General features: G+C 35.0%; 1 protein-coding gene across 5 annotated transcripts in view; it reads right to left on the bottom strand.

Annotated features, from left to right (window-relative positions):
- The window catches only part of Faf1 (Fas associated factor 1), a 384,137-nt gene that overhangs the window by 251,915 nt on the left and 114,926 nt on the right, over positions 1–17,296 (bottom strand). For all 5 annotated transcript variants that reach the window (XM_078026234.1, XM_078026231.1, XM_078026233.1 and 2 more), the window contains one exon: positions 10,450–10,655. In XM_078026234.1, the coding sequence (XP_077882360.1) occupies positions 10,450–10,555 (106 nt within the window). In that variant the 5' untranslated portion in view covers positions 10,556–10,655. The remainder of the gene's footprint in view (positions 1–10,449; positions 10,656–17,296) is intronic.

Raw genomic sequence — 17,296 nt, forward strand, 5'->3', positions numbered from 1 at the left:
TTCCATGGGTTAAGATTTTTTTCAAAGTTAGAATTTATTCAAGATTAGAAAATGAATGGGAATAGGAAAGATAGAATGAATCAGACATAACTTTCCTATGTGCATGTAAGAATACATGACCAGTGTAACTCCACATCATGTACGACCACAATAGGAAGGTAAGCTCTACGCATACATATTATGTCAAAATACACTCTACTGCCATGTATATTTAAAAAGGATTTTTTTAAAAATTAGAAAATGGAACTCAGAATGTTTTTCATACTGAAATGAAAATGCAGTAATAGAGGACACTTAAAAACAGTAATGGGCCAATGTTATCACCACTAGGTGTCACTCTGATATAAAATTTCTTGGTTAGTTTTCATATCTTGTTGCATCTCCCTGGCAATAACATGAAAAGGCTGCATTATTTTATTGAGCATTTCTTGGCATTTTTAAATTTGTACGCACATACCTACAGAAATATTAGAACTTACCTAATTCTTGAATAACTATTAGATGATCTATATCTAACAGAACTATTATATTGCAGGTCACATAAAATTTAATAAGTGTATTTTTTAAAATATCCTATGCTGGATGAATAAATATACCTACACATATATGCATACCTCTTTTATAGAACCATTCCTTTCCTCAACAGGTATGAATATGCTAAACACTGTATTTGGAAAAATAATTTAAAAGGCAAGATTTAAAGAATAACAAATTTAAAGAACACAACAAAAGTAAAATCAAATACAAAGCAGGAAATAGGGAGCAATGTAAGGAGAGCTGTATTTTAGAAAGATCACTTAAGTGCAACTATAAAAAATATAGACTATAGAAAGAAAAACATCTTAACCCATGGAAATTAGATAGAATTATTTTAACAACTCATGCCCCAAAATGAATTCTTACACTGCAACAAATGGAATGATTCAAGTGATATAACTCACAGAATTTAACAGAAAAAAAAAGCAGTGAAAAAAGAAAAATATCTAAAAAGGCCCAAATATTATCCATAAATATGTGTTCCTTTGCTTATACCAACACTGAACAAAAAGAAGGTACATGACATAAGTTTGGTGTTTATAAGGGAATAACTATAACACAGAACAAAGAAAATTGAAACTATTAACAATATCTGATTTATACTTCATTTTGAGATGTTTTGTTTATTGTATGTTGTTAACTATTTTACTTGTTTTCAAATAGGATGACAACTTTACTACTCTTACTCTATCACACTTAAGCACATTTTTACAGTGGATTATAAAGTCAACAGTTTATAAAATATGATTCCTAGAAATTCTTTCATATGAATCTATGATAAAGCTTTAAAATATTTCTATACTCTCTATATAAAGACAAAATTGAAAGTACAATATTCACATATATCATCCAGAGAAGCATGCGTTTCCGAGCACTATCTTTTATACTTTGGAAGTGGAATGTCCTCCAAAAACTCGAATATTAAAGGCTTAGTTCCCAACTGGTGGTGCTATTGTGAGGTGGTAGAAAGTTTAAGAGGTGGGGCCTCGTGGGAAGAAGTAGGTCACTGGAAGCATGCCCTTAAAGGATTATATTGGGATCCTGGTCCCTTCCCTGTCTGTTTGCTTCCTCACCATAATTTTCTGCCTCATCACATGCCCAAAGTGATAGGGCCAACCAAATATGAACTGAAACTTCTGAAACTGGGTCAAAATAAATCTCTTCTCCTTATAACTTGATTGTCTCAGATATTTTGTCACAGCAGTAGAAAGCTCACTACACTTGAAATGAGCAAGGATTTCACTCAAGAAAATAGTTCAAGTATTCAAAATATCCATGAACTTCCAATCTACTACATCAAATAGCCCATCAACAAAAAGAACCAAGTGAGACACTGTTTATTCACATAAATTTGGCCACATGCAACATAACAGCAGTTCACATGTATTTAATATTAAAATGAATTCTAGTTTTCTTAGAAATTATTTCAGATTTTGTCTCTTTTAAGATTTAAAAGAAAAATTTTAAAATGGCACTAATGATGAGAATATCCATCAGTAAATTAAGAAAGTAAAGACAATGTCTGACTTTTTAAAAAAAAATGTATTTTTTTTAGTTGTAGGTAGACACAATACCCATGTTTTTTATTTTATTTTTTTTTATGTGGTGCTGAGGATCAAACCCAACGTCCCAGGCGTGTGGATGAGTGCTCTACCACTCAGCCACAACCCCAGCCCACATCTGACATTTTTTAAGTGGTCCACAAAAGAGACAAAGGATGCCTTAACAATATTACTAAACATCCATATAAGCAATAAGAATGATCAATTCTGACTAATACTAAAAAGAGAAATAAAGCCATTGTTAAATATTAATAGACGGGATTTGGTCATTAAAAATACAAGTTTATTTAAATATCATTTAAAACTTATTGAATTCTTTGAAACTATACTGAATCCAAAAAAGCCAAACTCAATTCATAACTGCATTTCCTCATTACATACTTTCCAACTCATCACCATAAAAAAAATTTTAAAAAGTGACATACAGTGTCACATACCTGTGGTCCCCACAGCTTAGAAGGGTGAGGCAGAAGGTTTACAAGTTCAAAGCCTGTCTTAGCAATTTAGTGAGGCCCTAAGCAATTTAGTAACACTATCTTAAAAAGAGCTGGGGATGTGGTTCAGTAGTTAAGCATCCCTGGGTTCAATGCCTAGTAAGGGGGGGGGGGGGAATAAGCAGGGCATGATGGTATACATCTGTAATCCCAGAGGCTCAGGGGGTTGAGGCAGAAGGATCTAGATTTCAAATCTAGCCTCAGCAAAAACAAGGTGATAAGCAACTTAGTGAGACCCTATCTAAATAAAATACAAAATACAGCCGGGGATGTGGCTCAGTAGTCAAGTACCCCTGAGTTCAATCCCTGGTACTTCCCCCAAAAAAGTAAGATTTTAAACTGGAAAAAGGAAAAAAGAAAAACAAATGTATAACATAGTTATTTCACCTAAAAAAGTTTGATGAGTTTGGCAGATGACTACATTCTTATTTAATATTTATTGGCCAAAGGTAGGAAAAAGAGATTGCCAGTTTGTAAAAAAAAAGGTCTCAATTCAAAATGAGCTTTGGAATTTGGATTCCTTGCGGGGGCAGGGATTGAAATTCAAAATGGATCAGGAATACTGCTTAAAAATGTTGTCGCAGTATACCTCTTATACGTCTTACTTGAGTAAAAACTGAGGCTAATCATGTTTCAGAGGTATGTTTACTCTCTCTAAGGATTCTTTGAAATCTCTTTATTATTTTATAGTCAGATATACTGACTATTTTTCTGAAATATACTAAATAAGATAATTTCTTTTTTCTGAAATATAATAAATAAGTTAATCTCTCTTTCAGAATCACTAGTTGAAAATGTATCAGCAGATGTGTGTTTCAATGCTAGCTAGAATATTGCACATCATAGAATGCACTTGACTTCCTATTATTTTGCTTTACCTTCATTTCATCTTCCTTTTTTTTTTTCCCCTGACTGGGAAAAATTGTACCTAACTATAATATTTTCAATATTTATAAATAGCTTTATTTTCTTCTGAAGACAAAGGTTAGATAACTCAAAGAATCCTCATAGTATGTAAAATAGCTAATGCAGTAGCTTGTAAATAGCATATTAAAATATAATACTTGTGGAGTACATACTAAGATAGAAAGATCAAGTTTCAATCTCGGTTTGATAGAACTCAAACTGAAAAATGTTTAAGTATATCCCTTTACATGTGACTGGGTAGGGGGAAGAATTTTAAAGAATTAACAAAGATGATCATGAGGGCAATATACACCTAACATTTTAAAGTAAAATACTTCTAGTAAGTGCATCATTAAAACACAACAATAGAATGACTGTCTAGTTTATTTAACATCTCCAAAAAAGCAAGGTACAGATAAAATTATATGAATAAAGAAGTTCAAAAAAATAAGCCCTTGAGGAAAATTAATAGAATTAGATTATTCAGCCTGAGAAAAGAAAGCATATGGTAATGTCTTTGTTTATAACAAGGAAAACTAATATAAAAACTTATCTACTTTCACTACAGATCAAACAAGAGCATGGAATGAAACATCAGCATAAAGGATCTGTTTTTTGGGGGGTGGGGGGGCGGGGAGTGGTAAAACATGTCCTTGATACAGGTTATAAGGAAAACTGCAGAAACTTGCTCTTTGAAACTCTGAAAATAATAGCTAATTTTCATAATTTCTGATCGTGTATGTAGGATTTCTGAAATCTGTAGACTAAGACTGTAGGTTTTTACATCAGAAAGTAGTACTTTAAGTGTATTCCATTACTGCTATGGATCTCTATTTCTGTAAAAAGTTACCTTAAACAAGCAAAAAAAAAAGATGTAAATTTCTTACTAAATAACTGGGAAAGAGCCAGATGTTTTTGAAGTGTACAACTGCAGCACAAGTAACTGTGGCTAAAGCAGAAGCAGCAGCATAGACTACCCTTTAGCAAGTTTTAACTCTAAGTAAGTATTTTTATCTTTATTTTTATATTTAAAAACTAAGCATTTTATCTATAATATTTTTTTAAGATGGGGAACCACTATGTAGACTGGCCCCAAACTTCTGGTCTAACACAATCCACTGGCCTCAGCCTCCCCATTTAGCTAAGACTATAGGCTCATACCACCATGCCCAGCTTAAAAACATCTAACCCTCAAAATATGGCTAGAAGATAGGGATAGTTATATTACTATAATTAAGAAATCTTAAGCTTTGAGAAGACTAAATGATGATATGAACTAAATGTTTCTTTCTATGTTGAAACCCTACACCTCAATGTGATAGTATCTGGAGGTGGGAATCTTTGGAATGATTAACTCTGTAGAGACTTATGTTGGGATTGGCCTTGTAAGAAGAAACAGAGCTCATTTCTCTCACTGTCCTGAGCTTTGTAAGGATTCACTGATGAGATATCTATCTTCAAATCAAGGCGTAGGACCTTAGCAGATCTCAGATATGTAGGTACCTTGATTTTCTACTTCCCAGATGCTAGGGTCATAAGAAATATTGTTCTTTATTGAAGCCATTCCAAATAAGTATATTTGTTACATCAGCTCCAAATGACTAAGACAATACAAAATATACCAAGATCACACATCAATTAAATGGTAGAATCAGCATTAAAATATAGGTATGTCTGACTGAAAAATCCACTCTCCTCCCCACCCCCCAATGCTAGGGATTGAACCTAGGGCTTCACACATGCTTGGCAACTGCTCTACCACCAAGCTAGCCCCAGCCCTAAAATCCATACTTCTAACCATCAAGTATTACTGCCTTTTAAACTGTGTGATTTATCTAAAAGTTCTCGTCCAATACATAAACCCTGTTCTGTTTCACAGCTAATTTTTTATTAAAATTGTTTATCCTTTCCTTTTAATAATCAGAAGTTTCTTTCAATCCACAGAACGTTCAGAAACATGACATTAGTGAATGTAGGACTTTCTTCTGCCAAAAATGGGAGGTTTTATTTGTTATCTAGGTGGAAGGTTATATAACTCATGCCCATTTTCAGTGGTCCTAGTCATACAAAGTATAAAAAGAAACTGAAGCCACATACATGCCAGCCCTGAATGGCAAATTGAACATATGTTATTAATAAAGTAATTTCATACAAATATAGTCATGTGCCACACAATGACATTTCAGTGAACAGAGTGCATATACAATGTTGATTCCTAGGATGATATCACCTAGTAACACTGTAGCTATCTTAGTTTATGTATGTATACTCTATATGTTCATACAATGCTGAAATGCCTAACAAACATGTATTCCATCATTCAGTAACTCAAAACTGTAATCAATTCCATAAAAAGTAACTGTATTCGGTCAACAGGTATGTATTTTATTAAACAACCATGCGCTTAATAATGAAACCACAGCAATAAAGAGAAATGGCCTTAGTATTCAAAGAACATATCTAGGGGGCAGAGTTGTGGCTCAGTATGAGTACTTGCCTAGCATGCATGAGGCACTGGGTTGGATCCCTGGCACCACATAAAAATAGAAAGAAATAAAATTAAGGTTTTGTGTCCATCTATTTAAAAAAAAGATGAAGAAGAACATATCTAGTCAGAAAAAAATATATTATAAAACATTAAGTACTATGAAAGAGGAAATAAATAACACAATAGAATATACAGGAAAGAGGTAATGTCAACTAGATAATGGAACAGGAAGCCCCAGATTCTCTGACCCTTTATGGAGATATCAATTCAATAAAAATTAAAAATAAGAAAAAAAAACCTTTGTAAGAAATCCAGATATCAATTAAGAGATGATTATACTCTGGGTAAAAAAGAAACCAGACACAGCCTTCAGGAAAACCAGCCTTCAGGAAAGTCTATAGCATAATCTTTCCCTGGGACTCATTGAGAAAACTTCCAGTTCTCAAGTTCTCCCTGGAAAAGTAAAAGAAGACTGAAACCTATCTACCGTAGTGAGGCTTTTTCAAAGGCTGCCTAAAGGACTGGTTTCTGTCATGCCTGAATCTAAGCACTGACAGGAAAGGGTACCAGGTTGAGAGCCATTAACAACAAAGATGATGGATTAGATTAACACATGTTCACTTAACAGTTCCTACACACCACTGCTGGGGATGCTACTCAAGGCACTGATTTCTATCTCATCTGTTTTGGTGGGCTGACAGAACCCAACACACTCTACATACCTGGAAGCTACTGAGAACAAAGGACAACCAGACAGCTTGGTGCTGTTTCAGAGGGCTTGCAGTGCAGCCTACAAGGGCTAATACAACTAATACAACTAATCACTCTTTTGGGGAGAGTGCAGTGTACATCCAACAGTCCACCTTTGAGGGACACCACCCAAGGTTCTCGTTTGTCGGCTACTCAACTCAGAGCACTGATGAGACCCACAGTACTCTAAAAGGCTGCAAACCACTAAGAAAAAAAGATGTGCACCTTGCAGCTCTTCCAAAGAACTTGTAATTCTATAGAAAGACACCAGAGTAAGAGATTGCATACTCCTAAAAAAAGAAATCAGCAAATCCCTCTACAAACTTAACAGATGTAAATCCAAAGGCGCATTCACAGAAAAGGTATCAAAGTTCTTTCCCTGTATGAATCTAAGTCCATAAAGACTGAAAAGAGGCAGCTATTAGGGAAGGGAGTGAGGGTGATCCCAACAGTTAAAAGATACACAAAGAAACAGGGAAACAAGGAAAAAACAATGATGTAAATTAAATCTCCAGAAACCAATGCCAACAAATAGAAGGATATAAATTACCTGAAAAATAATAGGTGCTAAATGAGCTCATGGAAACAATGTATGAGGAAAATGAGAATATCAACAATGAGAAATTGTTAAAAACAATCATGGTGGCACACACCTGTAATCCCATCAGCTCAGGAGGCTGGGGTAGGAGGATCACAAGTTCAAAGCCAGCCTCAGCAAAAGCGAGGTGCTAAGCAATTCAGTGAGACCCTGTCTTTAAATAAAATACAAAATAGGGCTAGGGGTATGGCTCTATGGTCATGTGCCCCCTGAGTTTAATCCCTAGTTCAATCCCCCCCCCAAAAAAAAACTATTATGCAGGTGAAGAACACAGTAACAGAATTGAAAAATTCACTGGAGGATTCAACATCAGACTTGATAAAGCAAAAGAAAAAAAATTCACAAACTTGAAAACAGATCTCCTGAAATTACAAAATTATCCAGAGAAGGAAAAAAAGATGAAAAAGATTGAAGCAAGCCTAAGAGACCTGGTCCACATCACCAAGTGAACCACTTTGCTCATTATGGGACTCACAAAAAGAGAAAAGTCAAAGGGCTTAAAAGTTTATTTTCAGAAATAACAGACCAAAAGCTCCCAATCTGAGGAATGAACTGGACATCCAGATCCAAGAAACCAAAAGGACTTCACTAGGACAAAGACAAAGAAGTCCAAGCAAAGACACATTTTAATTATATTGTCAGAAGTCAGAAACCTTGTATATCAGAAGGGAGTGGGAATGTATATCCCACTGAGACACACAGCTGAGTAAGACGGGGGGGGGGACAAAAGTCATTAAGACAGAAAATAACAAAATGGCAATAGTAAGGAAATTAAAATATTTGCAAACCCAGAAAACTCTTATCAGGCAAATGAACTTTCAAAAATGAAACAGAGGGGCTGGGGTTGTGACTCAGTGGTAGAGCACTTGCCTGGCACATGTGAGGCACTGGGTTTGATCCTCAGCACCACATAAAAAATAAATAAATAGGGGCTGGGGTTCAGCAGTAGAGCACTTGCCTAGCATTTGCGGGGCCCTGGGTTCGATCCTCAGCACCACATAAAAATAACTAAATAAATAAATAAAGGTATTGTGCCCAACTACAACTAAAAAATAAATATTTAAAATAAATAAGTAGATAAATAGATAAGATAAAGGTACTATGTCTGTCTGCAGATAAAAAAAAAAATTAAAAGAAAAGCTTTCCCTGATAACCAAAAGCTGAAGGAGTTTAGCACCTTCATTATAAATGGTAAGGTGAATTCTTCAAGTTGAAACAAAAGCATACTAGGCAGCAACAAGAAAGTATATGAAGATATAAAGTTCACTGGTAAAACTAAATGTATAGACAAATGCAGAATTCTATATTATGGTTTTAAGTCATTGTTAACCTGCTATGTAACTTAAAAGACAGTACAAAAAAAAAAAACAGCAAAATAATGGATGCCCAATATGAAATGATGTATCATTTATGACAATAACATAAAATATCCAGAGTGGGGAGAAATAAAACAGAAGAGAATGTATATGATTAAAATTTGTATATTATTAAAGATTTTTTTTAATGACATAAAGAGTAGTTTAGTGGATTTTAAAAAAAGATTCAAGTGTATGCTATTACAAAAGACTGAATTTAGATTTATGGATACACAAAGGATAGAAAAATATCCCATTCCAATAATAATGAAAAGTAAGAGCGGCCATATTTACATAAACAAAACCAACTAAGTCAAAACTTGTCACAAAAGACAACTAAGGATATTTTATGATAATTAAAGGGTCAATTAAAATTATAAATATATAGCATCAGAGTACCCAAATATATGAAGCAAACATAAAACTGATGGCAGAAACAGAAATCAACATAATTAGAGTAAAGGATTTCAATATTTTACCTTCAATAATGAAAACATCCAGCTAGAAGATCATAAGAAAACAAATGAACAATGCTATAGACCCATTCAGTTAACAGGAAAAAAAGTCAATTATGACAGTTCAGTGAGTAAGAGAGAAAGAGTGGTAAAGGTAAAACTGGAAATATAGGCAGGGACCTAATTAAGCAGGAACTTACAAGTCATGTTAAAAGTTTATCCTAAAAAACAATGAAAAGTTTTTTAACAGTTTTAAGTGAGAGAATAATATAGTCTGATTACTGTTTAGTGTTTCAACAGTTTTGTTTCTCAATGCCAATTAGTGAAACTGTATTACAAAATGATTTCTCACAAAATGAACAAAGGCAAAATTTCAAATTTATCTAGATTTAAGGCAAAACTACATTAAAATAGAAATGAATACAATTTCTCAGTCTATAACAAAATTGGATCAAATAAGCTGAACCAAATACAACTTCAATATGGTTAAGCTAGAGTAACTTAGTTACTTAAAGTAAGTTAAAGTCTATCCAAAAATGACAAGCACATATTTTGAGTTTCCTTTAATAGGATTTTTCAACTGGCAGAGAGAGAAAATTTAAAAAAGAAAAAGATGAAAACACACCTCACATCTGATTTTCATGCTTTGAATACATCAGGTAGTGTCAATGTGAGAGTATTAAGTAGAACCTTTAAGAAGTAATTAGGCAATGAGGGTTCTGCCCTTTAGAGATGCTTATTAAAGGGCTTGACAAAGAAAACTCATTCCTTTGCCCTTCCGCTTTATGCCATGTGAGAACCCAGCAGTCCTCCCTCCAGAGGTACCATTTTGGAAACAGAAAGCAGCTATCACCAGACACTCAACCTGCCAGTGCCTTGATCTTCGATTTCCCAATCCTCAGAAATAGGAGAAAATAAATTTTTTTTCTTCACCAATTATCCAGGCTCGGGTATTCTGTTACTGCACAAAACTAAGAAACATACTATGAAAAATGAATGTGTTTTAGTAATAAAACTGGTATGCAATGTTCCCAATAATTATAGTATTTTTGATTTGCATCAGCCCTAAAAAAGCATCATACACCATCTCATCCATGTGGAACAACAAAAAACAATTATTCTTAAACTTACCTCAAACTCACAGAACACAATGATCGACTTATATGAGAAAGCATCAGTTTCAATTTGTTCCTCCCCACACAACCCTTCTTGGTAGCAATCAACTCAAAAGAAAAGAATTTCAACCGAATATATACCTAATTAATTACTCATTTGTGAGGACTTTATGGTATAGAAATTCTTACCAACAGTACAGCTGTCTTCAAGTACCACATCAACATTTCTGTCTCTGTACTCAACTCTGAAATCCAGCATACGAGGTTGCCTTTCTACAATCTGCCTAGATGGCATCACAGGTCGAAATGCTGAAGAAGAGGAGGGAGTAGTAGCTGGAGCTGGGTGACTTGCTGGATCAAATGCAGGGCCTGGTATGGTCTCACCTCCATAATCACTACAACATTAACAGAAAAGAAGGATTATCATCAAATAGATCATTATAGAATACTACTAGGGACCCTCTTCATCCTTGACTTCTATATTCTTCCTATGAAGTTTACACACCCATGAGTCAAGACCAAACTTAAGTTCCACTTCCTCCAATAAATCTTTTTCAGGGACCAAAGGCCACAATATCACACACTCTAATTGAGTCATGATTTGACTCATTAACTCTACTTTCCACAAAGACTATTTGGAAATTTTACAGCTTTATTCCTCACTCTACACCCTCTAACTCGTGGTCTTCAAAGACTTTTTTTTTTCCTAGTCCACAGAGAAAAGAGAAAACATCAAGAGGAATTCCCCTTAACATCAAATCCACAAACTAACCCAGATATGCACTCTCCCTTCATATAAAATACAGGGGACATCATTGTTCCTATATGAAAAATCTAATACCATCTTCTATTAGCTTTACATTAAGGATTATACCTCCTTTCCTTTCCAGTATCTTTGGTAACTCCTGTGTTCTGGATTCTCTGCTCCCCCAACCCTGCCCCAATTCTGTGAATAACATTTAAACATATTTCAAATCTTTTGTCTTCTTAAGAAAAATGAAATCATAGATCTGTCTACTTAATAGCTGTTTCATTTGTAAAATGGGAAAAATAATTATATTTGGACAATGCTAGTACCCTAGTAAGATCTCGAACCACAAACTCAGTGTATCTAAACCTTCATTAATGTTTCCCCAAGTCTGATCCTCCTTGATTATTCTTAATATCAGCAGCCTAATCCAGAAACCTCTGGTGTTATCCTTAATGCCTTCTCTTCTTCAACTCCCAAGTCTAATCAGTTCTTTCAATTTTACCTCCTAAATCTTTTAGATAAATAATCCACCTTTACTCTCTTAAACTGCTACCTTAATCCAAGTCACAATCATCTCTTGTACCAACTAACATAACAGCCTCCCAACTAATCTCTTACTACATTCTCTTGCTCCCCTGTAATCCATTCCATACCACCTGTTATGGTTTGGATGTGAGGTAACCCCCAGAAGCTCACATGAGAGTAAAAGTTCAGAGGAGAAATGATCGAGTTGTAAGATTCTAGCCCAATCAGTGATTTAATCCCCTGATATGGAATAGCTGAGTAGAACTGAAGTGGTAAGGTGTGGCTGAAGAAGGTGGGCATTGTGGCATGGCTTTGGAAATATACTTATATCTGGCAAGTGGAATCTCTGCTTTTTGATTACTATGATGTGAACTGCTTCCCTCTGCCACACACTCCACCATGATGTTCAGCCTCATCTTTAGCCCCAAGAAATGGAGCTGGATTTGATAGAATAAGACCTGTGAAACTGTGAGCCCTCAAATAAACTTTTCCTCCACTACAGTTGTTTTGGTCAGATCCTTTAGTTACAGCAGTGAAAAGCTGACTAAAACACCATCCCTAAAGTGAAATTAAAGAAAAAAAATGTCTTTGTACATTTTATTTCCTAATCTTTCCATTAATCCTGACAGCTCTTCTAATAGAGTACCCTTTAAAGCCCTGATTTGAACCCTACCTTTCCATTCTCATCCTGTAGCATATGTTAATAACCACAACTGTCTTCATTAATCTTATCTTACCTTGGTCCTTAACATTTCACCAAAGAACATAAGCTATTCCTTCAAAGAAAAGTTTTTCTTCACCAAATCAATCTCACTTCTATTTTTCTTAGACTTAATTATATTTCATATTTCATATCTCTGACTGAATATATTTCAATTCATTTTGTTACCATAGACTAGGTCTAATTCTCTACCGATATTATAATTAAAAATTTGCAGACAGCAGAATGCATTTTGATTCATTGTACACTATTGCAGTACAACTTTACCTTTCTATGGTTGCACATGATAGTGTCACACTATATGTGCAGTCATACATGTACCTAAGGTAATGGTGTCCATCTCATTCCACCATCTTTCCTGCCCCTATGAACCCTCCTTGCCCTCTGTCCCCTTTGCCCAAAGTTCCTAAATTTTTCCCATGCCTCCCCCTGCCCGTTATGGATCAGCATCCACTTACCAGAGAAAACATTTGGCCTTTGATTTTGGGGGATTGGCTTACTTTGCTTAGCATGGTATTCTCCAACTCCATCCATTTACCTCCAAATGCCATAATTTTATTCTCTTTTAATACTGAGTAATATTCCATTATGTATATATATCACATTTTCTTTATCTATTCATCTACTGAAGAGCATCTAGGTTGCTTCCACAGTTTAGCTATTGTGAATTGAGTTGCTATGAACATTGATGTGGCTGCATTACTGTAGTATGCTGATTTTAAATCCTTTGGGTATAAACCGAGGAGTGGGATAGCTGGATCAAATGGTGGTGCCATTCCAAACTTTCTAAGGAATCTGCATCTGTTTTGATGCAGACTGCATCAATTTTCAGTCTAGCCAGCAATGTATAAGTGTGCCATTTCCCCCACATCCTCCCAATATTTATTATTGTCTGTATTCTTGATAACTGCCAATCTGACTGGTGTGAGATAAAATCTTAGTTTTGATTTGCATTTCTCTAATTACTAGATATGTTGAACACTTTTTCATATATTTGTTGATCAAATGTATATCTTCTTCTGAGAAGTGTATTTCAGCTCATTAGCCCATTTATTGATTGGGTTGTTTATTTTTTTGATGTTAAGTTTTTGGTTCTTTATATATCCTGGAGATTAGTGCTCTATCTGATGTGTGTGTGGCAAAAATTTGCTTCCAAAATGAAGGCTCTGTCCACCTCATTGATTGTTTCTTTTAGCTTTTTAGTTTGAGTCCATCCCACTTATTCTTTTTTTTTTTTTACTTGTCAATGCACCTTTATTTATTTATTAATTTATATGTGGTGCTGAGAATCAAACACAGTGCCTCACACATGCTAGGCAAGCACTCTACCGCTAAGCCACAACCTCAGCCCCTCCATTTATTAATTCTTGATTTTATTTCTTGTGCTTTAGAAATCTTGTTAAGAAAGGTGGGGCCTAATCTGACATGATGAAGATTTGGGCCTACTTTTTCCTCTGTTAGGTGCAGGGTCTCTGGACTAATTCCTTGAACCACTTTGAGTTGAGCTTTGTGCATCGCATTTGTTTTTTACATCTGTATCCTCTGCTCCGAGCTCAATATTTTTTACATGGCAATCAAATAATAGGAGGCAATCAAATATTTGCCAAACTAATAAATGAGGAATAATCATTCAAAACACTGGATTTTTTTCTGACTTAATTTGTGATATGCATTGTCACCTTTTTGTTTCCTCACTAAAGGAAAAGTTTGGGAAGGGAGGGAACATAAAGTATGGTTTAGTTGCAGCATCATTTTGTATGTGTCTTCCACCACCACCAGATCTCAAGACCAGCTCTAAAACATTTTTATTCTCCCCTGGAATTTAAGGAAAGAGAATAGACTGGGAACCTGCACAGAAACAACAACAACCAATACATACTCAATTGAAGCACTGCTCAAACAACCAAGCAAGAGAGAATATTTATGTCAATTTCCTTTTATCATACTATTGCTCTGATGTTTATCAAACTATAGATTACACGGTTGATTTAGAGATTTGTGATAAGTCTTTTAAAAACCAGAATAGAATAGAAATTATTGGGATATGTCACTTAAGAGGATCAAGTGTTTCATAAAACTTTGTATTCTATCACACATTTGCATATGTGTCTGAGCTTCCAAGTGTTTCTCATTATAGGTTAAAGGAAAAAAAAAATTCAAAAGCAAAGTTCAGATCTCACCACAGAGCACACTTCAGTAATCACTGATCCAAACACAAAAAACATAAAAATCTACCCTCTCTCCCAGTTGTTAAATTCAAAGAAAGTAATCCTATAAATAAGACATGGGAACTAAGAAATGTCCAAAAGAGGAAAGCATGACATTGTTGAAATCCAATGTGAGTTCCTAAATATCTATGAACAGAAAGTATGCAATGAAACTTCTTCATATCTCTAATATTTGCCACAACTTCTCAAACCCTAAGAAAAACAGCTTAGGACAGTAAGCAGGTAACTGACTTATTGTTTCTTGAGTCCAAAATATCCTTCTATATATCTTCTATTTGAGTCTATCTGAGATACAGGAGCCGAGAAACTGAAAAACTGTATTTTCCTTTGCTAGATGGTTTCCTGCAACAGGGGTTATTAGTTAGGAGGAAGGAAGTCAAGACTTCTTACCTCTTGGTTGCATGCATTTCCATCAGCATCACCTAAAGGTTCCAGTCCTCTCCTTTTTTTAATTAATTTTTTTATTTATAATATGACAAAGGAATACATTACAATTCTTATTACATATATAGAGCACAATTTTTCATATCTCTGGTTGTATACAAAGTATATTCATACCAATTCATGTCTTCGTACATGTACTTTGGATAATAATGTCCATCACATTCCACCATCATTTCTAAACCCCTGCCCCCTTCTTTCCCCTCCCACCTCTCTGCCCTATCTAGAGTTCATCTATTCCTCCCATGCTCCCCTTCCCTACTCCACTATGAATCACCAGCTTCTTCTCCCCCATTCCAACCTCCTCCATACTGGGGATTAAACCCATGGCCTCATGCATGCTATAGGAGTGCTATACCACTGAACCATATCAACAGCCCTATAACCAGCTTCTTGATATTCCTACAGATACCAGCAGCAGCTGGACAATATGTGTTCATAGGTCTGACCCCTGTTCCATAGACCCCCTCTGAGCCTCATTTAAGAGTATTAACTTCTTCCATCAGTTACTATATCTAAGGCTCACCTTTTTGCTCTTTTGTCTTTCACACCTGTATAACCAACACTACATTAATGTTTCTCTGTTCTAATACATAGACTTTCATTTTCCTGACTAGATCCTAAGGAGTCCTGGGAAACATACTTTTAAAGATAAGATTGGAGAACTGGCTTGCTTATGTCCTTGACCTTCAATTTATTGCTAGTTCCTTGCCAAGAGAAAATGTGATACTAGTGATCCATACCATGCTATACTAAATTATGTATAGCTCATTGTGACGATATGTCTACTGTACATACACCCTCCTACAACATCATCCATGAAGTCATGAAGGATACTGCGTTTTAGGATTAAAAAATATATTAGTAAATGAATCTATATCCTTGAAAAACTTTGTAGTGGCTTTCTTCTGTGGGCTGGAATGAAATGAGTACAAGACACCACTGACAGTCTTCCTAATGAGCATGATAAGATACCAGAATGGTAGAAATCAAATGGCAAAATTTAATGATAAGAAAAAAATATGAGCAATTACACTAAAGGACAAAAGCAGCAATCAATTTGCAGAGACCTTTAATAGTACTTCACTAAGCCACAGTATTTCTATGGAAAAAAATTTAAGGTCAGGCCATGAAAATATTACTTGATCTATGAACAACAGAAACTTTAAACCTGGCAGCTTACATCCCAACTTCAGTAACCAAAATGGATAGTCAGTCACTCCCAGAGTTTCTAAGCACAAGTAGTTTACAAACATAAAATCGCTGGATTAAATGGGAGTTCTGGACCCCACAAAAACAATGCAACAGAGACACAAGTGTGTACTGTAAATTTTATTCTAAAATATTCCCTAAGACACCTGCAGCTGTTTACTAGCTATCTGTGTACTAATTAAAATACTCAAAATTTTAGGGCACTGACAGATTCTGCCTCCTGAAATGATGTTAATTCCTAGAGATTTTTCAAAGTGAAAGGTTACAATGTAAATGAAGTCTTGGCATAAACTGGCTCTTTGTAGGTTCAAGTAAGTTCAATCTGTCAACTTTCCCTACAGTTATTCCCCCAGGTCCTAAATGCATACTAGAAAGACACAGTAACTGCCAGAAATCCTACACTGATTTCCTGATCCACAGAGTTAGGGTTATTAGCAAATGATCTTCGGCATATTTTTTATTTTGTACACTAATTTGCAAGTATCATGACAAGCATTTTACTTTCACCCAACACAGTATACATTCATTGTCTTTTTCTGAAGATACTATGTTAGTTTCCTGCCATTGTCACAATAATCTGATCCAGAAAGATCCTGATCACCTAGACATTCCACAGAACAATATGACATTGATGATAATGAGGATTGAACCTAAAAGAACAGAAGTAGTAACTGATGTTTTGATATAACACATGCATGCTACACACTCAAAAAAATGCAAGGGCCTCTGTCTTAATAGGAGTCTACTAATTTAATAAAGCTTCTGGGGTCCAGTGGTCAAAATCATATTGGGATGAAATATCTGTTGTTATGCCTTGCATTTCCCATCAATAACTAAGAGATAAGTAAGCTTACGAAAGAAGAAAAAACTTAAGACTGGGAAGAGAAAAATTAGGTATGTATAATATGCTGGCACCAACCAAAACTTGACTGATCCAATATTATAGCCTCAATCAAAGTTATGCCTGAAAAACAGCAGTGAAAGAAAAGCCTCCTAGTGGGGATAAGTTAAAATTGCACCACAGGTTGGCCATTTCATTTGGAAGAAGAGAGCCACTAAGGTACAAATCTTCTTTGAATCATAAACAATTAATGGGCTAGAGAATGATCAGGACTTGGAAAGAATGAAACTGGAAAACTGGGTAACTAGAAAGAATGA

This window comes from Ictidomys tridecemlineatus, chromosome 11, assembly GCF_052094955.1.
Source record: "Ictidomys tridecemlineatus isolate mIctTri1 chromosome 11, mIctTri1.hap1, whole genome shotgun sequence".
In the NCBI taxonomy this organism is placed as follows: Eukaryota; Metazoa; Chordata; class Mammalia; order Rodentia; family Sciuridae; genus Ictidomys; species Ictidomys tridecemlineatus.